This window comes from Lytechinus variegatus, chromosome 2 (genome assembly GCF_018143015.1).
Source record: "Lytechinus variegatus isolate NC3 chromosome 2, Lvar_3.0, whole genome shotgun sequence".
Classification (NCBI taxonomy): domain Eukaryota; kingdom Metazoa; phylum Echinodermata; class Echinoidea; order Temnopleuroida; family Toxopneustidae; genus Lytechinus; species Lytechinus variegatus.
In genome coordinates, this window is record NC_054741.1 from 65,608,679 (window position 1) to 65,634,800 (window position 26,122).

General features: G+C 35.5%; 2 protein-coding genes across 4 annotated transcripts; one reads left to right on the forward strand and one right to left on the reverse strand.

The window, feature by feature from the left end:
• The first annotated feature begins 913 nt into the window (after positions 1–913).
• On the forward strand, positions 914–13,173 carry LOC121408680 (mediator of RNA polymerase II transcription subunit 19-like). Of its 2 annotated transcripts, none has more exons than XM_041600225.1 (6): positions 914–1,118; positions 5,635–5,754; positions 7,767–7,897; positions 8,331–8,439; positions 9,036–9,148; positions 10,458–13,173. In XM_041600225.1, exons 1-6 carry the CDS (start codon positions 944–946, stop codon positions 10,524–10,526), a joined length of 717 nt encoding a protein of 238 aa, XP_041456159.1. In that variant the 5' UTR covers positions 914–943; the 3' UTR covers positions 10,527–13,173. The 2 variants fall into 2 exon arrangements, with proteins under 2 accessions (XP_041456159.1, XP_041456160.1); XM_041600226.1 differs by having other exon boundaries at positions 9,042–9,148.
• A 5,597-nt stretch (positions 13,174–18,770) lies between these two features.
• Positions 18,771–24,918, reverse strand: LOC121408681 (serine/threonine-protein phosphatase PGAM5, mitochondrial-like). Of its 2 annotated transcripts, none has more exons than XM_041600228.1 (5): positions 24,599–24,918; positions 22,853–23,025; positions 22,136–22,350; positions 20,676–20,806; positions 18,771–19,669 (listed from the first exon to the last, which is right to left on the reverse strand). In XM_041600228.1, exons 1-5 carry the CDS (start codon positions 24,781–24,783, stop codon positions 19,519–19,521), a joined length of 855 nt encoding a protein of 284 aa, XP_041456162.1. In that variant the 5' UTR covers positions 24,784–24,918; the 3' UTR covers positions 18,771–19,518. The 2 variants fall into 2 exon arrangements, with proteins under 2 accessions (XP_041456162.1, XP_041456161.1); XM_041600227.1 differs by having other exon boundaries at positions 20,676–20,809.
• Between the last annotated feature and the right edge of the window lie 1,204 nt (positions 24,919–26,122).

Genomic DNA, 26,122 nt, shown 5'->3' on the forward strand with positions numbered 1-26,122 from the left:
TCATTTAGCATTTTCGTTTATTATAATGATAAGCGGTTCAGCAGAGCATATCCAGCATTCTCCTATAAAAGGGCCGGTTGAGAAGGAAAAAATTAATAAATTTTCCACATTTTCGATTCGGGAGCTGGGTTTGGTAATTTAAGCGAGAGGGGCGACGCGGGATGCGTAAACTTCGTTATAATTACCGTGAACTGTGAATAGGAGGTTCACAAACAAGATAAGGTATTTCTAAATGAATGTATGCGAGTGCATATAGCAACAGCTGAAACCTGAAAATTATATTTTTTTTAAAGCGCCGACAGTATTCGTGCATGGATAATTTTGATACGTATCTCATAACGCGAACGCATATCGCGAGCTGATTTATTTTTTGCAAGCATAGTACAACTCACTAAATAAAATGATTGAGCTAAAAATTCTAATATAAGACCTGTAAATGGAATATTCCATTTTCAGGACCTAATGATGAGGGAATATTGCAGAAATTTATGAATACGACCATCACGTACCCAGCATCCCCCACTTCCCAGGGCAATGAGCCGTGGCCCTCCGATCAGAATTATCGAAGGCATATTGCTTTCTGCAAACATGTCTGATCAGGGGCCCGTTGCTGGAAGATTATAACATTAAAAAATATATATGTTTTGAAAGTAAATATTCAAATCAATATATGAATAATAATTCCCCCTCTATTGAAAATTCATTACATCATAAAAAAGGTATAAGTACCGGTACATTGAAACTTGATATTTTCATAAATTTTACATTGTCATACTTAATTTTTTTTTCATAAAAGAAATGTATTTACTTTAATAAATAATAAACGGGACCAGCAATCAGATAAATAGGCCCTATGAATATTTAATGGTCTTCTTCTGTCTCCAAAAATGTTACAGCGCCCTCTCTTGTTTTTCAGGGAGACCAAGTTGTTGAAGAAGAAAAAATGTCGCTTTTCAAGCGAAGTCCCTCCGATTCTTCTTCAAACTACGGAGGCATTCCTCCAAAAATGCCGACACCGATTCGTCAGAGATCTCCAATGCCAACGAAACAATTCCTGAGTCCACCTAGCGTTGATCCAGAACCGTTTTATCTGCTGAAAGACCCACCACTATCCAATGGTAAGTCGGAAAAAAAATAAACAGAGACCCACCCGTATAAAATGATGTCATGATTTTTTATAACATTTTTTACATAATTATAAATTTATAGTCACGTATTGTATTACCGGACACTATCATATTTCCGGACGCACATATTACTGCGTACGAAGTCAATTTCGTAGCACATAGCTTCCGCAGTTCAATTTCACAGATCAATTCAAAGAACAAGATTGCCAAAACAAGGCGAAAAAATCTTATTTTAACCTTATTTTTCTTTAAAATGACAGAAAATGCTTAATAAAATACCATATAACCACTTGTTCACCGCTCCCACCCACTCATTCAATGGACAAGGTTATATTCAACTTATAATATAACCTTGTTCTCAGTTATATCTCCATGTGTGACAAAATAAGGGTGGCAATGTTTGGCTTATTTTCTCTTTTTCTTTGGGGCAAATGCTTGATTTTTTTTACACTGACAGTTTCCATTAGACCTGTTAATTCATACTGCTTGGCTCTTATTTAAATTTGATTCTTTATATAATTTTTTCTTAATTAAAAATAGAGATCAAAAAATGAAAATTTTCTTGCCATATTACATTCCACCAATAGAGGGCGTACACAAACATGTGCCCAAAATTCAAGTTTTTGAGCGCTCTGGTGAATGAAAAGAATTATTCCCAAGTTACTAATGAAAAATAAATTGCAACTGTATGGAAATAACTAATTTTGGTCACAAAAGTGATATTTTAATGAATTTTTAAAGTGTGTGCTCTGTACAACATTGGCATATCATAGTCCTACCTCTAGATTCCCCACAGGCAGGGTGGTAGCACTCATTCAATGAACAAGGTTATAATATAACCTTGTTCTCAGTTACATTTCCATGTGTGACAAAATAAGGGTGGCAATGTTTGGCTTATTTTCTCTTTTTCTTTGGGGCAAATGCTTGATTTTTTTTACACTGACAGTTTCCATTAGACCTGTTAATTCATACTGCTTGGCTCTTATTTAAATTTGATTCTTTATATAATTTTTTCTTAATTAAAAATAGAGATCAAAAAATGAAAATTTTCTTGCCATATTACATTCCACCAATAGAGGGCGTACACAAACATGTGCCCAAAATTCAAGTTTTTGAGCGCTCTGGTGAATGAAAAGAATTATTCCCAAGTTACTAATGAAAAATAAATTGCAACTGTATGGAAATAACTAATTTTGGTCACAAAAGTGATATTTTAATGAATTTTTAAAGTGTGTGCTCTGTACAACATTGGCATATCATAGTCCTACCTCTAGATTCCCCACAGGCAGGGTGGTAGCACTCATTCAATGAACAAGGTTATAATATAACCTTGTTCTCAGTTACATCTCCATGTGTGACAAAATAAGGGTGGCAATGTTTGGCTTATTTTCTCTTTTTCTTTGGGGCAAATGCTTGATTTTTTTTACACTGACAGTTTCCATTAGACCTGTTAATTCATACTGCTTGGCTCTTATTTAAATTTGATTCTTTATATAATTTTTTCTTAATTAAAAATAGAGATCAAAAAATGAAAATTTTCTTGCCACATTACTTTCCACCAATAGAGGGCATACACAAAAATATGCCCAAAATTCAAGTTTTTGAGCGCTCTGGTGAATACAAAAATTATTCCCACATTACTAATGATAAATAAATTGAAACTGTATGAAAATTAGTAATTTTGGTCACAAAAGTGATATTTTAATGATTTTTTAGAGTGTGTGCTCTATACAGCATTGGCATACCATAGTCCTACCTGTAGATTCTCCACAGGCCAGATGGTAGCAGTGAACAAGTGCTCCCACCCTGCCTGTGGGGAATCTACTACAGGTAGGACTATGGTATGCTAATGTTGTACAGAGCACACACTTTAAAAATTCATTAAAATATCACTTTTGTGACCAAACTTACTAATTCCATGCAGTTGCAATTTATTTTTCTTTAGTAACTTGGGAATAATTTTTGTATTCACCAGAGCGCTCAAAAACTTGAATTTTGGGCATATTTTTTGTACGCCCTCTATTGGTGGAAAGTAATATGGCAAGAAAATTTTCATTTTTTTATCTCTATTTTTAATTAAGAAAAAAATAATTTAAAGAATCAAATTTAAATAAGAGTCAAGTTGTATGAATAATAGGTGTAATGGAAACTTTCAGTGTAAAAAAATCAAGCATTTGCCCCAAAGAAAAAGAGAAAATAAGCCAAACATTGCCACCCTTATTTTGCCACACATGGAGATATAAGTGAGAACAAGGTTATATCATAACCTTGTTCATTGAATGAGTGCATATAACATAGTTTTGCATTAACAATTGATCTATTTTCTGATGGAAATATACGGACCTGATAATTGCCGAAATTCAATCTCGTCCACTCCATCGATCAGATCGTCGCCGGGATCGTTGACGGCTAGTTCTCAAGGTACTCGGTACCCCTGCCATGCGCAAGGTTTACCGTGATAGACAGCTGTCAACGATCGACAGCGCATCTATAGAACTTGATGACTGAGTGAGGGTCACGATATGAACAAGCAGTAATACTGGAAAGTGCCATATCGATCGCGCAATTGAAAAAAAAAAAAGAAATTAGCTGGCAAACAAAATTATTTACAAAGATCTGCTCAGAATCGATATAAGAAAGCACACAAAAAACTTAGAATTTACTCATGATATGACATATCATGAAAAAAAATCACACCAATTCTTTCTTACATCATTATAATCAAGAATATTTTTACCCGTCCGGCGCGCGTCCGGAATTATGATGTAATTTGTCACGCACGAAAATAATTGTTTTTCGCGGAGTGGTATGCGGCAAGTGCGGTGCAAAGAAAACGGTTGGAATATAAAATAATATCATCATATTCATAATTTTCAGAATATTTGGAATAGCAATTGATAATTTTTCTTGATTGTATTTCCTCCAGTTGTCATTTTTAAATCACTGAAATAAAGGTTTCCAGCAATAGGATACACTGCCATAAGCCCTAGGCCTAATTCTTCAGAAGCCTTGAAACTCCTTCCATAACCTTGTTCATTGAATGAATGTTCCACAGGCTGTAAGCAAACTTGGATTTCCAGAGGAAATCCATCTTTGAAGATAGAAATCACGTAAAGTTGTATCATTTTATTGGCATTATCGTGATATTGGGAACCACCGTTCACTTCATACAGCCTTACAGGCTTACAGCAGCGCTTTATTCAGTCACACCCACTCATTCAATGAACAAGGTTATAATATAACCTTCATGACCTTGTTCTCAGTTATATCTCCATGTGTGGCAAAATAAGGGTGGCAATGTTTGGCTTATTTTCTCTTTTTTTCTTTGGGGCAAATGCTTGATTTTTTTACACTGACAGTTTCCATTACACCTATTATTAGGTATGAGACAAAAAAATGAAAATCATCAAATATGAATAACTTTGGTATCACTTGAAAGCTCTTAAAAAGACCTTTCAAATGATACCAAGAACTTTAATTTTCATCAAGAAATTATAAAGCTATTCCAATTTAAGTCATGCATATTCATCCAAATTTGTGGTCATTGTCTTAATGTAAAGTCAATGGAGTGCAGAACCGATTTTTGTGACCATTTTGAACCCATGTCTTCAACAGGCTCTAACTTCTTTGTTTTTGAGCCCTATGAAGTAATTTAGGTATCAATGGAAAGGTGAGAGAAGGTTCAATCGATGTGTAACAATTCATCTTGTAATTTTTCTTATTTAAATATAAATCTACTTTTGCTGTAAAAAAATTGGAACATTCTCCAATTTAAACAAGAATATCTCTGTCAATATTTGACATGAGTTGATTTTAAGCACCATTCTTTTTCTTATAGTTCTAGATGGGACGTAGTATGGTATCATGTTCGTCCATCCGTCTGTCTGTCCGTCCGTTAGCGTAGGCTCATGTAATTTGGTGTATATGATACTAGCATAGATCTCAGGATGCCTATTGTTTTTGAAGTCGCTACCTTCCACTTTTCTTGCGCTTGCTTGACCAATAACTCCACAGGTGGGTGTATAATGTGCTTGCCTTAGCGACACTCTTATTTTCCTTTTTCTCTTTTTTTTTTTCTTGGTCGTGAATTTTTTATTTGATTTTTATTTTCATTATTTATTTTTATTTTTTTTAGTAACACCTGGTACTATTTTTTAAAATTACGTTTAAACATTTTTTGAAGCAAAAAATTGACGTAAATTAAAATTAGATATAAAAGATCATCCGCCTAGCTCGCATGCAATTGTAAACAATCTGGAAGGTTTGTGATGGAGAGGCATTTTAACGCTTTTTAATTGGCGATTTCCACCTGATGTATTATTATTTTTTTTTATGACCAAATGATAATCCCCACAATATTACCTTTCTACTGATATATAATTAAGCCAATATTCATGATCAATATATCCCTCCTTTAACACTATCCCTGCGTCTTTTGAATTCTACTAATATTACTAGGAACATGCAGGCCTTTGAAATTGTTAAATGAATTCTCTTTCTCAACCAGGTTCTGAGGTGACAGGTGAAACTCACATGATTGGTCACTATGGATTGGAGCACAGCTACAACAAATTTTCCACCAAGAAACTCAAAGAACAACTCAGTGCATTCTTGCCTCTCCTTCCAGGTTAGTGAGTCTTAGAACATCCAATATTTGACCTTTGCCTAATAGTAATAACACAAATCTTAGCAATGATTATAGATCTAATGTTAATCAGTTGTAAAATTTAATTTATCAGTTATATCCTTGCAGAATTGATTTTATCTCATTTGAAATTCATTTTTTTGTCTTAGGGATCCGAATGTCGTCCGTCCGTCTGTCGTCCGTCCGTTGTCCATCCGTCACAAACTTGTAATGACACATAACTCCACAACCATAAGTTGCTTTTCAACCAAGCTTGGATGTGCAGTCAGAGGTCACATGATAAGGTCAAAGGTCATTTTCAGGTCAACGTTAAAGTTTACATGCAAGACTCTCTTATGACACCTAACTCCGCAACCGTAAGTCGCTTTTCAACCAAACTTGGGTGGTAGATGGACTTGGGGGACCTGCATGTTATGCTTCAGTCGGAGGTCACATGATAAGGTCAAAGGTCATTTTCAGGTCAATGTTAAAGTTTACATGCAAGACTCTCTTATGACACCTAACTCCGCAACCGTAAGTCGCTTTTCAACCAAACTTGGGTGGTAGATGGACTTGGGGGACCTGCATGTTATGCTGCAGTTGGAGGTCACATGGTAAGGTCAAAAGTCATTTCAGGTCAACATTAAAGTTTACATGCAAGACTCTATTATGACACCCAACTTCGCAACCGTATGTCACTTTTCAACCAAACTTGGATGGTAGATGGACTTGGGGGACCTGCATGTTATGCTGCAGTTGGAGGTCACATGGTTAGGTCAAAGGTCATTTTGAGGTCAACATTAAAGTTGACATGCAAGACTCTCTTATGACACCTAACTCCGCAACCGTAAGTTACTTTTCAACAAAACTTCAATTGTAGATGTACTTAGGCGACCTGCATGTTATGCTGCAGTCACATGGTAAGATCAAAATTAAAGTTTACGTGCAAGGCTCTTATGACAAGTATTATTCCATCCCAGTCATTTCACAATGAAGTTTCGATATAATTCTCTTGCGTGCCCTCGCAAATCACGATATTTCTGGTTATTTTCATAAGTGGGCGAGACACAAAATTGCTTTTGCCTTGTTTTTTTTAGCAGTCACCCATTACAAACACTTTCCCGGAATTCATGATAACGTAAGGTCTGACATTGCTTGAAGAAGAAAGAAGAAAGAATAGAAGATGGGAGGGGAGGAGAAAACAAACCAAAGAAATTGCTTCTTAAAGGGGAAGTTCACCCTGAAGAAAACTTTCTTGTAAAAATAGCAGAAAAAATAGTTAAAAATATTAGTGAAGGTTTGAGGAAAATCCGTTAAAGAGTAAGAAAGTTATTAGAGTTCAAAGTTTTGGATTTGTGACGTCATAAACGAGCAGCCGTCCCATGTGTTATGTAATATAAAATGCATAAATTTCAAATTTTGTATGGTTCCTGATGACTTAATTTTGTTTTCTTTTCATGATCAGGTGTGAAACGATTTGTCTATTGATATACGAAAGTTACAGTGAAAACCATTTTCAATTTTCTGAGAAAATAACATTTCATTGATTTTTTACCATTAGCTATGTAGGAATGCTGCTCGCATCAAATAATTGAAATTCTAATAACTTTTTAATTATTTGACAAATTTTTCTCAAACCTTCGGTAATATTTTTCAATAATTTTTCTGCTAATTTTACAATAAACTTTTTGTCAGGGTGAACTTCCCCTTTAACAAGAACAACAACACAAAGTTTAATGAGTAAATATGTACTTTGTAAAAGAACATTTCACTATTTGATATTACATACTTACACAAACTTCTGACTCATTTTATTAACAAGAATATTGAGTGAAATCAAATAAAACATTTCACTTGATTTGGCTAAATGTTTTAATTAATCTACTGTTAGTGGAAAGATGGTGAAAAAAAACAGTAACATTGGGTTCTTTAATTATATTTTCCACCTATTTGATCATTATTGTAATTGTATTTACACAAACAAACCATCTTGTTTTCCTTTGGCTGTTTTCCAGGCAATATTGATACTGTAAGCTCACAAGACAACAGTAGTCTTCAGTCTGTGATAGAGAAACCTCCAATTACAAAGGAAATCGCTCCCTTCACCACAGCCATGCTACAGGGATTTAAACTCCATCCAGGATCAGTAAGTATACTTAATAGTTGCTACCTTCAAGGGGTATATTAATGTTATAGGGCTCAGCTCTTCAATTTTACACGTGTCGGACTTGTTTGAATTTAAGTATCAAGACAGACGAATGTCCGCTCAATGTATTGTAACCCATGTATAATTTACATGTACCGTATTTCTTTTTTTTTTGCTCTGCGTTATACACTCTCATCCAAAAGAATTGATTGTACATTACTGTACAGTCCTTAATTGGAGTCATGCTCATCATATAGAGTTTTCATTCCCATCTGCAATGATAACTCACTAACTAAATTGGAAGTTATTACTGATAAGACTGTACAAGACACTGCTGAGCTTACATAATGTCAGTTTTCAAGCATGCATTAAGTTTTGACCGTCTTGAGAATGGAATCACTTCTTAGTCGGTTTATTCCTATATTTATCTTAGATTCCTGACCAGTACAAGCTGCTACACCACCAACCTGCAAAGAAACACAAGCACAAGAAACACAAGAGAGATCATCGCATACCTGAACTCAGTGAACCAATGAGTGCAGGTAAGACTTCCTCAGAATACTAGGGCCTGTTGCACAAACAGTCACAATTAATTACAAGTCTTTTTTTCTCCCAATCAGAAGTGCATAGTTTATAGTATGAATGGAAAAATATATTTGCCAAATGATTCATGTAGAAATGTTGCAATTGGTCAAAAATAAGAGCCAAACATGCAATACATTTACCTGTGTTGACAATTTTAAGTGAACTCAGTTTACAGCATAGCTTTCATTATACCAACATTTTTAGTTCACAGTGCTTTATATCACAACCTACTCCATCAGGAATGGTACAAACTCTTTTGATTTTTAAGAATTTCTCTTGATATTACTGCATCTGCACAAGTTTGTGCATGCCCCATTTCCATTCACTATTTTGTTCATTGATATTCTTAAAATTATGTGCCAATCATTATTTTACCATTATCACTATTTGTTGTGGTTATGTTCTTTTGATACTTTTGTTTCTGTTGTGAATGACATTTTCTTTGTGTATATATATAATTGAGTTCTCATTGTGTTCTTTTTAATGAATTTGGGGATAAATACTTAGTAAAGATGTTAGTAAAGATTTTTTCTTTTGTTTCCTTCTTTACTAGGAGCAGAAGCTGGTGGGGACAATGGCCATGAGAAGAAACATAAGAAAACCAAGAAACACGGTGATCAAGATGGAGAGAAAAAGAAAAGAGACAAGAAGAAGAAAAAGAAGAAGGTATTGTTTTGCTATTTAGTTCAATCCCCAAATTAGCATTATCCAATTTGTCTTCAATGGAAACATTAAAATCCTTGGTTACCAAATTTGTGCGATTATATAGGGTAAAATGGAATTGAAAGCTTCATTCTTTAAAACTGTTTGAAATATAGGTAAACTTTATATTTTTGTTCAAAGATTGGTATGTGCTAAAAGCAATGTTATGACAGATCTCAATTCCCATCAATTTAAATTCTTTAAAAAATAAAAAATAGAAATAAACTTAATGATATATTGGTGGTGATCACAATAATCTTGGTCTTGCTGTGGTAAGATATGTCTAATGGAGAGCATTGTATGAAAGGACTTGTAAGATGTTTTATCTGGTGACATGACATGCTTCTGGGACAATCTCTCCAGGCTTAATTAATGAATTAATTAAGATGTGGGTTATGGTTAGGGTTGCAATAGGGTTTTATGTTAGGTTTCGGCTAGGGTATTGTCTTAAACCCAGGAGTGAGGCTGGTCATGCAATTAATGTGTGGAATTTAGAGTGGAGCAGTTGTCGCCAGAGCAAATGTCATGGAACTGCTTAATCCGACAAAGTATGCTTTATTTGTCAGATACCACAGGAACTGTGCCTCGGCCAGTCACAACCAAGGAAAGTTGTCAGATAACGAGCGTTGATGTATTGCGCCCTAGAACACTCGCATTTGGCAGGATTATATTTAAGAGTTGAATTTTGCCTGAAGTTATAATATTCTAATTGTGAAATAAAAATGATATGATTGTAAATTACCCTTTAATATACATATCGTCGCACGCACCACGAACCGTCCTCTCTGGAATAGATAAAGTGCGCTATCGCGCCTCGTGATTTCTCCACGAACCGTCCGCTCTGTTACGATGCCCACTGTAGCGTAAATAATTCACTTCAAGAAAATATTGAGATACGGGACGGTACTTTGGGACCTGAACTATCAAACGAAGACACCGGAAAATAATTTGCTCTCCTTGTAGGTGCACTTATTGCTGGTTGTAAAAAAGATTTTCTTTAAATGCGCTTTTTGCAAAACTAACTTTCGCATTGAAGTGCGCAGAGAGGACGGTTCGTGATGCATGCAACGATATGTGTGTGTGATTCTTATGCAGTTTGGGAAGCACTCTGAACTATCAGATTAAAGATATGCTTGTGACTTGTCATTATTTTTCTTGTGGGGTAACTAACATATGGTGAATTAAAACATAAATGTTTGACAATTTTACTTGTCCAACCCTGTTTCATCTGATTAACGTTTTACTTCCTTTCTATTTTCTTGCGCTCTCTCAGGCTCGTCAAGATCCAATGCACCCTGGCATGCCTGCAACACACGAGGGCAGCGGACCAGGCAGGCCGTGACAACTTCATGGTATGTCATTGATTGGATGCAACATATCAATGACTTGATATGATGTGCATGTAATATATAACAGTGGACTAATATGTTAAGACATGGCTTTATGGCACTGCCTGATTCCATGATACATGCTCTGATGATATTGCCACGATTGGAAGTCTACACGTTAACATGTTCAAAGGATTTGATTTGATTTTACAAAGAGTCTAGCCTGAGTTGTCTTGGGCATAGTGTTCAGTTCAACACAAAACCTTAATCCAAATCTAACCATAATCGTAATCATCACATTATCCTTGAACAAAGATCCTATCACAGCCTTATGGGTAACCCTACGACTTCTGGATAATAAGGCTGGATCAGTTGTTGATGGAGCAATATCTGGGTGATTGTATACGTCATGCTGTCCCTGATAGAACAAAGAACAGGTTTTACCCCCTTATCTACCTCATCTTCGTTCTGGTCTGTTGCCACAGTCAGTGAGCACGCATGAATTATTTGCTTGATGACGGCAGAGAGCAACCAAATCATTAGAACACACCAGTATTGAGTGTTTAAAGTGTTTCCCATCAGTATGAATGAGGTATTGTCTGTATGAAATCATTACCTTCATTTATCGTTACCCTTTTGATTCAATGCAGTTTGTTGCATCTGTTATGCAACTTTTATTAATACAGGAGGTATTCATGGGGCTCCATCGCTCCTCAACCCTCGTGTACAGATTTGCTGACAAGGGAAGACTTTCAATAAAATGTATGTGTGACTAGAAAGTGTTCTCAGAATCATAGTTAGATTGCGTTTTAAAGAACATGGGCATGTTGTTACCCATACAAATATCGGTCTTAACTCTATGTGAAGCACCATCTTAGGACCCATCTTACAAAGAGTTACAATTGATCCAATCAATCGTAACTAAGGAAATCCATCAATGTCATAATTTTTTATACAGAAAATTGCAAAATGGCCCTTGTAAACAAAGGAGAACACACCAAATTGTTAAGAAATCAATGAATTTATAGTAATACATTCATATCTAGAAAAGTTTTTGATCAAATATGCATTTTTTATGTTGACTTTGCTGGCTTTCCATAGTTGCGATTGATCCGTTCAATCGTAACTCATTGTAGGAGTGGCCCCAGGTCTTTGCTGAGACATCTTAAAACACAAACTGGATGTGCTCTCTAGTAATACCTGCAGTGGGGAGTTACCTCTACTTATCAATTGTAATCGTAAATCTATGGTAAGCCGTTTTGATAGATTTACAATTGATTCTAAATTTGTATTTCTGCGCCAGTAACAAGGTCCTTGTGAGACAGATTTTATCATCGTATATTGGCGAATGAGGTCATGAAGGTGGAGAAATAAATGTACATGTATTCTTTAACTTAGCTCCTCTTGGATTAAAGACCGTAGGGTGTTTCACAAACAAATTAAGTGTGACCTAGAGTCGTGCTTTAACACCAACATGCACATGTAACATGTAATCTGATTAATGGATACCTGGTAGTGTGTGTCCCTTGCGCATGATCTGACCAATGGAGTGATGCGTTATATTCTTCATGCAACTGAAATTTAAGCGCAACTCTAAGTCACTGTTATTTCAGAGTGGTGAATTTCTAAATTTATGATAAAGTTGCTATTTGCTGCTAAAGCGCCTACATGTAGATATCTTTTTATAACACAGCTGCAGCGTACCGGTATTTGTAAACTTACAATATTATGTGAAGCAGATAATTGAATGGCGGTTTGCATAAATTTCATTTGTTCTGTTTAATTATTAGGTCTGTAATTAATGCAATTTGTTTTCACCACGTACATGTAGTGTTCGAAATAAGAAATGAAATGTGAAGTAGGTAAATTTATTTATTTGTGGATGGAGCTTTTTTGAGATGAAACAGTCGATTCACAATATTGAAAAAGAGAGGACAAGTGAAGTAACCAATTTTAATCCTGATCAAAGTAAGAAAGACGCTTATGTTCTCAAGAATGTATACTCTTGCTTTTCAACTTTAAATCAATTCATGTGACGTAATGCTAAAATTAAGGAGTTCCAATACAATTGCCAACATGTATTGTAAGGAAAGTTATATGTCTGTTCTTGGGATTTTGAAAGTGTATGATCACATCAAATCCTTTTCAATTTTTTTCTTGAAAGAAGAGCATGCATGGCATTTGTTTGTTTAAATTTGTTTTAATTTGCTCCAAGGGGTCTAAACCTTTCCCTCGAATGTCTCATTTTGAAAGAAAACTAAAAGTAGACAGAAAGTGGGTATTTAATTACTGGTTTAATGTTGTTAAGGCATGTCATTTACATACCAACTTTAAATGGCCCCATTATTGTCCATGAACAGCTTTGAGTAGATACTTAATGACTGATGATGAGTGATTGATTGTTATTAATCTCATCTATGGAAGCCAGTAGCACCATAATTGATAAAGTCTTTGATTCATATTTCTAGTCACACAATGCAGGTATGACATATTCCAACCAGTGCTAGAAACGTCAGTTTTCCATGATAAAGATTTATTAGAACCAACTGCAATCCTTTTTCTAAAAAAGAAGTGAAGGATGATTTTACTTTTGTATGTACATTATATTGTCTGTAAAACACAACTTTTTTGTATGTAACAAGGTCTAAATGTGAATGGACACAACAGGGGGTGTTTCACATAGTATGATTTAAATCGCATTTAAATGCTGACACGTATTTGAAAATTACAACGCGCAATCTTATTGATCATTAAGCAGTAGTGCACGTCTTCTTTGCATGATCTGACCAATGCGGTTATGCCTTTTATAGCACACACAACTAGGCATTTAAGTGTGACTCTAAGTCATACTTAAATCTTTGTGGAACACCCCCCAGGTTTGGTAGAGTTATTATTTCTTGTATGTACAGATGTATGTATAGATGCATGTTTTATCAATGATATGTAGATCTATCATTCTTATGAATTGAAATGTATGAAAATAAATGAAATTTTGCAATGACATTCATGCAGAGTTATGAAGCTATTCTTGCTTATTTTCAAGACAAATCATATAGACTGTCAAATACGAATATTTTCAAATCCCAAACTTTGTCCAAGTAGAACTGTATGGGTACGGAATCTGTTTAATTTAGTAATCAAATTTTGTCGTAAAAATATTTCTATAGAGCAGGAAGAAATGACCAAATTTTACATTACAATTTTCCTGTCATATCCCACTTTGGTCAGTGAGCTGTTTTAGTGTTGGACTTCACGTATGTATGGAAAATTTTGTGTATTACATGAATCATAGTATTTCTAGCATACTGCACAAAATATTCCATACATAGTATGTATTACATACCATGCTGAGAAAAATAGTAAACTAGTTGAAACTCAAAGAAAATCCATATTTCTCATTGGCCTGTATTCTGAACTCAGGTTTAAATTAAACCCTGGTTTAAAGTTGTGGTTCAACTATGGAGAGCCAATTGAGGCCCGAATCCATAACAGTACACATCCAATTTATTAACTCATTTGACACTCGAATTGTTCATAATTGTATGGGAATGATAACTGAAGTATTTTGAGGCATTTTTCCTCATGAAAGCAAAAGGAATCAAACAGATTTTTAAAAACTTTGGCTCTCCATAATTTTAGCACAGAGTCAAACCGTGGTCTAACTTAAACCCGATTTCAGAATACGGACCTTTGTATTTTATGTCTATGATACGCTTAAAGAATTTTCATCTTTTAATGCCTAGACCAGATCGAAAAGCTCTGTTCTGACTTCTATGGGTGGTAAGAAGGGGCAATAACAGAAGAAATTCAAAGAGACAAGAGAGAGATAGAAAGAGATAGAAAGAAAAAGAGGAGATGAAAAGGAGAAAGAGCATGAAAAGAAGAGGGGTGAAGGTGTCACATTCAGTCATTAAGGTTTTAAATCTGGTACGAGGGTGGCTTGATTCGCCTCCCACTCACAGAGATTACCCTCGTCCCTTCCTTCCACTGTCTTCAGTGCATCCCTCTCCCTCAACCCAACCTTCCTACTCTCATCCAGCATGTGCTTTGTCCATGTCTTCTTCAGTCACCCCTTTCCCAGACCAGCCACCTCAAACTCGAGTGCCCATACCCTCCTCAACATTATGCACATACCAACGTACTTCGTTGGCCTTCGCCATCCAATCCACCGTCTCTTCCACACCCAACATCTACATCAAAACCTCAGTTTTCTTCCTATCCATCAGCTTCACACCACATATCGCTCTTGCCATAGCTTTCTCAGTCCCATAGAGTTAAATACATGCTAAACTATGCTCAGTCCTCAATATCCCCATCTCGTTTTCACTCAAACACCACATTTCGCTCTTATACAATATCCCATAAACTAATCCTTTCATCTTCAGAAGAAAGCTTGTCCCAAAACGTTCTCTGCATTCCCAAAACTTCATCCATCCTAATCTTATTCGCTCTTCGTTGTCACAGCTGTCTTGCACCCTCCACCCACATTCACCTTGCAAGGGTGTAGGCTTCTGCTTTCAACAGCTGATTTTCCAAACTTTAAAGGAAAATGAAACCTTTGGAACAAGATAGCTTGCGTGAAAACCGAAAAATCAAAGAAACAGATCAAAGAAAGTTTGAGGAAAAATTGAATGAATAATAAGAAAGTTATGAGCATTTAAAGTTTAGATCATTATTGTAATGTACATCCTCCCATTGGCAATGCGACAAAGATGTGTGATATCACATGTGAACAACTTTCCCATTGCTTTTATATATATTTCACTTAAAATGCCTCTTTTATCACATCTATAAGTAGATCATTAATTCTTTGTATAGGAGGGCTTGTAATACAGATTTTCAAAGAATATATTATGGATAAAGAGTTTGTATCATCATAAAAAAGAGCAAAAAGGATACACTTTGGGGGTATTTTATAGTCCATCAAAGGGAAAGTTGTTCACATGTGACATCACACATATCTGTCGCATTGCCAATGGGAGAATCTCCATAGCATTAGTGATCGCAATATTCAAATACTCATAGCTTTCTCATCATTTGTCTGATCTTATTCTTTGATTTTTTTTCCCACACAAGCCCACTTGTTCCAAGGGTTTCATTCCCCTTTAATTCCACCTCCCCAAGATGTGCACCCCCCATACCACTTTAGTGCCACCTCCCCATGCTCAAACCAGCCTACTACCAGCCCTTGCCCTGTCCCCCGAGTATGAAAACTTTCACCATTTCCACCTTGTGTCCCTCAACTTTCAACATATTCTCCTGTCCTGGTCTGTTCTCACATTTTCCACAAACAAAAACCCATGCCAGCCTCAGGGTAAAGGCATGGTCCCAACAGCCAAGCGTTGTTGGAGCGGCCGTGGAGCGGTAGGGAAAGAGGGTCGAATTTCGCTCTCAAAATTGGGGAAAAAATCGAAAACAAATATTGAAAACAAAAAACAACAATCGAAATTGAAAATGGTAGCGAGCGGTGATGATTTTTCTCTCCGCTCCACGACCGCTCCAACAACGCTTGGCCGATGTGACCATACCTTTACTTTCTTTATCTTTGTGCAACTCCCACGTTTTCCACACAGCACTAATTTTACCTTACCCCTCTTTCCACACTTGCCACATATGAAATCTATTTCTATAAATCTACAAAATAAACAAATTTTATGCTTTACTATGCAGCACATTGGGTCAATCAATCTACATGAGTTTTTATAAGCTCATTGATCGTAGCTTGTACATGTATATACTGTACTGCAAAATAACATCCAATTATTGAGACAAAACTACATTTTCAAAAGTTAATTCTTCTTAGGTTTTATTTATTATCAGTCTCATAATCTTAAATACATTCTCTAGTACGGTGGAATTTGCCTTACTTAACTGCACTTCATGATGGAGAATAAAGCACATTAAAATTTGTCAATTTATTTTTTGCATGAGGTCAATATTTACAGATAAACCCGTATAATTAAGGACAAATCTTATTCTGCCAAAATGATATGCACACTCTGAATGTACATTGTACAGTATTCATACAAAACCTGCATTTCTGTATATGACTAAAGGAACAGCACATTTGGCAAGTTGAATAATAATGAATAACAGGTGTTCTGAATTACACACAACTTTATCCATGACACTGTCTTATACTAAATCACATTTTCAATAATATAAAATCTAATCTTATTATGATATTCTTCTTGCTAATAAAAACAATAACAATAACTGGATTTATAAAGCGCCGCTATTACCACGGCCTAAGCTGCGCTTCCCATATAGGTGCTTAACCATTCAAGGAAATTTCTTCCTACCAGGTACCCATTCACCTCACCTGGGTTGAGTGTAGCACAATGTGGGTAAATTTCTTGCAGATAAAAAACATGCCATAGCTGGGATTGAACCCACGTCCCTCAGATAGAAAAACAAGAGTCATAACCACCAGACCACAATGCTTCCACTAACAAGCATCTGAATGCAAAATTTTGTAATTTGCCAAAATTTCAAGATAAATATTGAAAGTTTGCTCCAATTATATTAAAATCTGAAATATTTGCACAAGAACGTCACTTGTCATGCATGAAGTCATGCATAACTCAGGGTACAAACAGCCTATAAAAACAGCCCCAGGTTCATGCACTTAAAACAGATATTAATGATTTATTTATAAAAATCTATAATGGTACAAAATACAGTTTGGCATACATTCATAATATCAATATATATAACATTAAATGAACAGTCTTTCCTGTATTCTGTTTCACAAAGAGTTGTTATAATAATAATAATAAACAGTTCTTGTATAGCTCATATCACAATTATGGATGTCTCTATGCGCTTCCAAAGGACTTGGATATTATTACCCCAGCTGTAGCTTGGCAGCCGTAATTACTAAGATTACAGCGCACACGCATTTCAAGGAATAAATTCCTGCCAGGTACCCATTCACCTCACCTGGGTTGAGTGCAGCACAATGTGGATAAATTTCTTGCCGAAGGAAATTACGCCATGGCTGGGATTCGAACCCACGACCCTCTGTTTCAAAGTCCGGAGACTAATCCACTGGGCCACAACGCTCCACATAATAATGTACAATTTCAGTAACAAGTTTGCCGTAATATAGATCAATTTATTAGAATGATTTCAGTAGCTTTAGATTGTTGTTGCAAATTTGTAATTGTAACAAGTTTTATGAAACAGGCCCCGGGACTATGCACAATTTTTAAAAATATGTAAAACCTTGGTGGCCATTTCATTTGTCAGTCCATCAAATAGGCCCCACTATTTTAAATTCCCGCAGGCTAACCTTTTCAAATAAAGTATCTCTAGTTCACATGACTTTTGTGAAAAAGAAATCTAATAATGCTTTGAATGTTTACAAATAAACCACTTACAGCGATCCCTATAATCAGATCCATCCATATACAAATCAATCAATTCTATACATATCATGGTAATTCCACATAAATGTTTTCCAGTGATATTTCCATCACTACCACATCCCCTATGAAGTAAGCATATGCATTATTAGACACATACAGTACATGGAAATTATAAAGGTGATAAGTTCGGTTGTAAACTTTTGTTTGATAATATGACAATGAATGTCTTAAGTACTCTGCAAAGAAGGTACGGACACCCTAGTTGCATTAACATTATCATCAATATCTGAATACAATGTAAACTGTCAACAATCCTTTTCTAGTTCACATTCAAACAAACACACACAGAAATGACAGAATCAAACAAATGTAAAATACACACAATATTCAAATTATTTAATTCCTATCAAGGGTAACCAACAGTTAATTATCTTGTACTTTTCATTATCACTTATTAACATCACTACATGCAGTTTTTCCTCTAAGAAAAAAAAAGTAGTAGTTTCTTGATTCAACATTTCTGATCATTATTTAATATGCAATAAATCAGGGAAACACATTTGGTATTACAGAAACTTACTGAATATTCTTTAAAACCCATTCACAACTGAATTCCTACTGAATGTGTACGGGGACTATTGTACACCAGTAGGAAACAATTCGATATTTCAGCTTTGAGTATCAAACTACATGCACATATTTTACCTGGGAAATGTTGAGCCAAATTCATGCATGAATACAAAATGTATTTTAAATAGCATTTAAGTCAGCATAATCTTGATGAAAAACTGTTTAGTATAAAAAATAAGTAAATGCTACAACAGTAAGAAATCGTTTGAAGTGCTTGTACATATAAGATACAAGAAAAATGAAAAATAAGTAGGAAAAAATAATATCTAAATGAGCATTCTCTTTGCAAGTACAATGAAATTTAATCTCCATTGAAAGTTATGGCTTTCAATGTATTTTGCTTTACTCATTGACTCATGGGTTGTATTATAAAAAATCAACTTGAGTTTAAATCCAAACTAAGCAAGAATTTCAGACTGTACTTTTATAGAATGCTAGATTTCAGAAGCCGTTTTCAATGCAGTGTGATGTTTCAAATTTAGGAGCAGTTTAAATAAAGCTTATCAACACATTGGCCATTCAATGAATACCAAATACAACTATTTCTGCTTTCAGCTTTGAAAATAAGCACATGTACAATGTCAAAAACTGCACATTTTCCATCAAATTTTGATGAAATTCTTGGTACTATTCGAAACGGATTCTTCTCTATTTAGTTCAAATCAACTTAATGACTCTGCCTTTAAGGTAGTTCGATTCACAATCAGCAAAGGCAGCAACACAAATCTTCATGAATGATTGTAAGACTGATTGTCATGACTGAAGTACAATTAATTACTAACCTTTGTGTTATGGGCCCCAGATGTGTCTTCATCCCCAAACAAGGACGAAATATTGAATGTATGTTGAATTTCATTGTTTCATATTCATCATTTAAAAAAAAACACAATGTGGCTTTGCATTTACAGTACAGTAACTCACATTGTTAGATCCAACCCAACTGGGATAGAGCTTTTAAAATATCTATATCCTCCTGAAAGACTAGTTGGCCTGGCAAGGACGATAGTTATGCAACAGAGACCTTATTAGCTGGCATGAAACCTACATCACCTAACGTTCTAAGTGAGACACGCCCACTGGGACGCAGTGAAAGCCATGTTATACTACCGTGATACAAACTCATGCGAAGCCAAGCCTCAGGCGGGAACTGCATTGCTCTGCAATGTGAAAAGAAAATGGGAAAATAGCTCGATTACTTTGTTAATCATTCGCCTATAGGTTACTTTAACAAAATACTATGAAAACAGTCATTAAATGAACACAATGAAGAGACTGAATAATTACGGGTAAGTACAATGCTTTTCATACTAAAATGTTAACATGATTTCTTTTGTTCAAGCCATCCACGATATATAAAGATTAATTCATCTTGAAGATGATCTCAGAATGGAGTGAACTTATCTAAAATCTAATTTCTGAAATATGGTTAACAGGCATGCAAGTAATCAAACTATATTCAATTTAAACTTCTGTTACTATCTTGTCATTTATGATAAAAGTATTAAAAAGGATTACATTTGCAATTAAGAATCTCCCAGGTCTTTATGTATTTAATCTTTTCATTGGGTTAGCGCAATTTATGCAAAGGTAACATTTTCTTTAACAATTGACATTTTGAATTAAAATAGACTATTAAAAGTAAGACAATTTTATTTGAAGTTCGAAGGAATGCCATGAATACTCGTCAAATTCTGCTTTACTGCAAGCCTTGTGGTAAAATCCAAATCAGCTTAAAATCATAGCTGATGGCAAGATTTCTATGCCGTCACTTTTATTAAGAATTGAATTTGCACTTATTCATACAGGGAGACTTATAATAGACTGGAATATTGACTTATGCATTCCACTATTTGAAGAACTTTTAAATTGGAGTGTAAATAACAATTTTGTTAAAACATACATCACAAATAGGTGGGTCTTTCCTAAAGCTGTTCGCAAGTTAAGAGCGACTTTAAGAATGACTGTTGAACTTTTCTTACGTGCCTAATACTGTTATCATCAATGGACATTCAATGTTGAGTATCATTTATCATAAGAAAGGATCATCAGTCATTCTTAAAGTCACTCTTAACTTGCAAATAGCTTTATGAAACAGGTCCCCAGGTCATTGAGTGTCTGTTGGGCTTGACGTGTCATAAAATAGGATCATAACAGACCAGTTACCTGCATACAAAGTATCTAATGACGTTGGCATGGCATACAATGACCTCAAAGCTATCCTTCGTCTGTTCAGGGTCAGCTCGGTGGAAATATTTCCTGAATGCAGCCTCAATCCGGGCTCCATCCTCATAGAACTGCTAGAGAATGCCAAGACAAGGGTGTCAGCAAGAGGCAAGGGAGTGTTAAAGGAAACAGATAAGACAGAAAGTGTTAGCAACGAAAAGAAGACATTGCAGTTTTACAGAAATACAGACAATCTCATTCATTCCTTTTCTCCCCAAAGTTCAACTCTCTCTCTCCCTGCCTTTCTTCCTCTCTCCCACTTCCTTGCTCATTCTATCCCTCCCCGTCCCCTTTCCCTCTTTCTCTGTTTCTCTCCTTCTCTCCCTCACACACATAGACACACTCTCTAGAGCTCTCTAAATCTATAAGACTGAGGTGCAAACAGGAAAGCGAAAACATGAACAACAAACCAAATACAGAAATATCACACGTTTTAGCACAGAAATTAGGGTAATGAACGACAGTCAAGTTTTCTGTGATGAAGATCTCTACTAGGAAAAAAAAACACATAATAAGAAAATAATGCCTCTAGTAACCAACTTCCATTAAAAAGAACAGGCATCCAGTTATCAAAGGGCAAGTCCCCCCCCCAAAAAAAAAAAAATGAAATAAGGAGAGAAATTAAAACAAATTTTATCACAATCAAATGTAAAATACAAAAGTTATCATATTCTAAAATTCCACTTATTTTTCACAAAAAAATTACATGCACAACACAATATTATGCAATGAAAGAGTTGATGATGTCATTATCTAATTCATATTGTATTGGAATAATACAATTTTTCATTTTTTTAAAGATTTGACAATAAAGAGACTATCACAATAGGTTACAATACTGATTCCACATGTTATATAAATTTGCTTCTCATGATCATGAGAAATCTAAAATATTTCATAATTCATATCATAAAACACAAAAGATATACATGTAGTAAGCAGGTGATGTCATCCATCAGTTACCTAATTTTTCTTTTTGTTTGGGTAGGTTTGAGGATGTCATTTTTCATTCAAGAATATATGTACATATACTTTCCATTTGAGTCTACATTTCACATAAAGCTATATTGTGAAAAGCATTTAACTCACAAATCTTTGACCGAGTCAAACAACTTTCTTTCATCCTAAGCGATTCAACTTCATTGATAGGCAAACTTACATGTATTTCATTAATTCTAAATACCTAATGGTATATTTCATTAATTACAATAAAAAACCTTTTTCTAATAAAAGAGATTCTCATTCCTATCTTCATTCTATTCAGTATAGCATCTGAAACTGCAAATGCTCATTGTCATTGATAATCTTATCTTACAAGAAAAAAATCTAAAACTAATAATTACATAAAAATACATAGAAAAGACGAAACGATTTAACTATCAACACAATAATGATCTCACCTTGACTTCCGGTTTCCAGTGACCTACTGGTGGTTCAGGGGGTATTGGTGCACCCTCTCTCAGGAGCTCACATGACTCACGAGGTACATCTGGTAGCTGTTCACAGATAATGTTTGCCGTTTCTATAGCTCTGGCCATGGTAGAGTTGATGATGGTAGTATAGGGATGGTTCAGAGCCTTCAGTCGCTTTCCTGTCATTTCGGCTTGCTCCCGTCCTGAAATATTTCATAACGTTTAATATTTACTACAAAATGTTAATGTAAAATTACTAAAATCCTAATCCTGCAAATTTAGAATGCACTGACTTGTCATTGTGCAAACTTTGAAAGGTTTAGTCTTCTTTTTTTTAAATTCAAGAAACAAGGATCATTGACACTAAATCTTTTTCAATCTGTTAGTATTTTTGGTTGAATGAATACACAGTAATAATAATAATAATAATAGATGGGATTTGTAATGTGCTTACCAGGTAATCCAATCTGCCTTAGTGTATTACAGGGGTAAATACCTGCACTTTATTATTCTTAATCATAAAAAATAAACAAACAAATGAATAGATAAATAAACAAATCAAAAGTAAGTTACTTGAGGCAGTGCAGGATAAGAGTCTTGCTTTTATATTTTTTAAATGAAAAAAAAATGTGACACCTTGTTGTTACATTCCACTTTGTGCTTCCAACTAGAGCAGAATTATTCTAGGAAGCAGGAAGTACCTACCCAATGCAGTGAGTATCCTGACATCATCAGTGATCCCATCAGTGTTGTACTGTCCATGTCTGATGAGGATCAGATGCCTGGTTGCTGTTGGTTTTGCTCCAGACAGTCTGGCTGTTGGATCCTTAGAGTCAACCTCAGTCCTGGATGGATCTATCAAGCTTTCTGGGTCTCTCCTGACAATAAGGATATTCTTGAAATTAATCATTGTAGTTTTTGCTTGGAAAAATAACTCTTCAGGGGAGCATTTCATGAAAGTTGTCAGCACTGACAAATTGGCTTTTTCCGACAGTTACCATAGTAACAGTCAGAGGCAAGTGCCTCTCAGCCAATCAAAACCAAGGATTTCACTGAAATTGTCAGCACTGACAATTTAGTCAGTGCTGACAACTTTCATGAAACACCCCCCTGATTCAGGGGTGGGCAATAAATTATCAGGAAAACTTAGGCAAAGCCCTTTTTACATGTAGGCTACAGTAAATGACATGACAATATTGAAATTGCTTATTAAACGATTCAGAAACATTATAGGGTCTAGCAATATAGAATTGGTTTACAAAGTTAGTAAAGGACCTGCCCTTGAAATGAACTTTTGCACAAAAAATATTATTATTTTTCTGCATGTTCCTGGTAAAATCAGAAATTTGGTGAAGATCATGATAGTTCCAGTCAACTGAACAACAGAGCCCAGTCAATTGATGCAGATGAAAAGCCCTGGGAGCCTGCACTTGCAATCACCCTACAAATACAACTTGCCATACTCAGAATCCAGAAATAAAGCATGCATGCAAAGTCTAGCTTAATAAGTGAATATCAGTCCCAGAATAATTAGGGGCTAGGACAAGGCCAACTAATAATTCAAAGAAATCATCTGGTATAATGCTCATTTACAATTGAACTTCCAAGCTTTAAATATTAAATCTAAACTTCATATAATGTATTAAGTTTGACTTTGTGAAGGATTTTTATAACACATATTTCTTGCAGAGCAGAATGTCTCTAGCCTAACACATTTGAAGTCCACAACCACCCTGTTTGCATCGAGTCTATGCAACATACAAAACACAAATAATCTTTTTGTTTGTTCAGTATCAGTTCTATGAACTCCATTTGTTTGTGATCTGATTTTCAATATTCATGTAATCTTGAGAAATATTGCACAAGTGAGCTTGAAAACTACAATTTTTAGCATACTTTGGTAAGGCCTTCCAATTTGTGGCAAGTACAAAATAGGGCACAAACCTTTCCTTTTCATTAGAAAACAAGATCAATAAAAATTATAGTTGGTTTCTCTTTTTTTCCTAGATTATATTAACAGTAAACTTTTGGTTTGATAGACACAAAGCCCTTCTTCTCTTCCTCATTTGTTTGATTTGGCTGGTAACCAGTCAGAAATGACTATTTTGCCTCTGCTTTATTTCTTTTAATTACCTAGTTGCAGTTGGATCATGTGTCATGTTTGTGGTGGGGCTAGGCTTGAGATGGGGCCGAGTCTTTCTGAGTTTCTTTCAATAACTCCTCCTCAATTTCTCAAACTTTATAATTAAGTTTAGAATAAATGCTTTGCTAGTTTGTATCACTTAGTCTTAGCGAAAGAAGGATTTTTCAAATTTAACTTAATTTGAAATCTAATTATGAATGTTCTACCTCTGGATTCTACTTTCTAGAGTAAGGATAAGAAATCTGTAAATGAACTTTATATTCAGTTAAGCTCCCCACAAAAAATTCAGAATAGAACACAAAACTGACTTGTCCCAGTTGGAATCCCATCTGACACTTGGGTTGTGATTGGTAGTCCACGCCGCCAGAGCTGTGGGGAGGAATCCATCTCGCTCTCGCTGGGAATATTTCATTGCAGCTGCTCCAAACGCAACCCCACTTGAAACTCCAATTAAGAGCTTCGCGGCTCTAAAACCATGATTAAATGATGGCATTGTTTCGATTCGGTGCAGAATATGATTTCAGAATCTGTTCAATCAAATAATTTACCAATAAAATCAAATTAAATGGAAGATTTTCCGTCACTGTCTAGGTTGTCACGCTACCGGAAGTGGAATGCTTTTTAATGAGTAGACTATTTCTAACCAGTCGTTTTTAGTGACATAAGCCTACATATCAACGTGCTAAAAAAGGTCAACAAAATAAAACTCCTGCGAGCGCGCCTATTTAGCTATAGGCGTACGTGCTCTGCTCTGCTGCAACTAGTTTCAGCTTCTACCGGCGTGAAGTTGGTTGGATATTCGATATTCGATATTCAAACTGTGAAGTTGGTTGGATATTCAGGTTCGATATTCAAACGCATGTGAAGTTGGACAGTATTCGATATTCAAAAATTAGGGGTTTTGAAAGCTAGCTAGGGGGTTTAAAAGGTGAAACACAACACGGGCAACCATAAAATAGCTGGCTTCCCCTAATACGAGGATTTTTTAGGGGACAAAAGTCAGGGAATAAAAGGGTTGGAAATTTCTAATTTAATTTTTTTTTCAAGGGGCCCCCAGGGATATCCCGACGGCCTAGCCAGGGTAACCACCTATCCTAACTTGTAGAACTCGACTCGGGCAACAAGATAAACACCTGCTTGACCCGGCGCATGCACATTTAGGGGGCTCAAATTAACAAAATTAAAGGGAATAAAGGGCTGTTTAGACCATTTTTTTATTTAAAAAAGTATTTTTTCCAAGGGGCCCCCAGGGATATCCCGACGGCCTAGCCAGGGTAACCACCTATCCTAACTTGTAGAACTCGACTCGGGCAACAAGATAAACACCTGCTTGACCCGGCGCATGCACATTTAGGGGGCTCAAATTAACAAAATTAAAGGGAATAAAGGGCTGTTTAGACCATTTTTTTATTTAAAAAAGTATTTTTTCCAAGGGGCCCCCAGGGATATCCCGACGGCCTAGCCAGGGTAACCACCTATCCTAACTTGTAGAACTCGACTCGGGCAACAAGATAAACACCTGCTTGATCCGGCGCATGCACATTTAGGGGGCTCAAATTAACAAAATTAAAGGGAATAAAGGGCTATTTAGACCTTTTTTTTTAATAAAAAAAGTAATTTTTCCAAGGGGCCCCCAGGGATATCCCGACGGCCTAGCCAGGGTAACCACCTATCCTAACTTGTAGAACTCGACTCGGGCAACAAGATAAACACCTGCTTGACCCGGCGCATGCACATTTAGGGGGCTCAAATTAACAAAATTAAAGGGAATAAAGGGCTATTTAGACCTTTTTTTTAATTAAAAAAAGTAATTTTTTCAAGGGGCCCCCAGG

Coding starts and splice junctions, on each gene's coding strand:
- LOC121408680 (XM_041600225.1), top strand. CDS start 944: ATGTCGCTTTTCAAGCGAAGTCCCTCCGATTCTTCTTCAAACTACGGA. Junction 7,898..8,330: donor TTAAACTCCATCCAGGATCA/GTAAGTATACTT, acceptor TATTTATCTTAG/ATTCCTGACCAGTACAAGCT. Junction 8,440..9,035: donor CAGTGAACCAATGAGTGCAG/GTAAGACTTCCT, acceptor CTTCTTTACTAG/GAGCAGAAGCTGGTGGGGAC.
- LOC121408681 (XM_041600227.1), bottom strand. CDS start 24,783: ATGCCATCATTTAATCATGGTTTTAGAGCCGCGAAGCTCTTAATTGGA. Junction 22,351..22,852: donor CAGGATACTCACTGCATTGG/GTAGGTACTTCC, acceptor GAAATATTTCAG/GACGGGAGCAAGCCGAAATG. Junction 19,670..20,675: donor ATTAGATACTTTGTATGCAG/GTAACTGGTCTG, acceptor TTCACATTGCAG/AGCAATGCAGTTCCCGCCTG.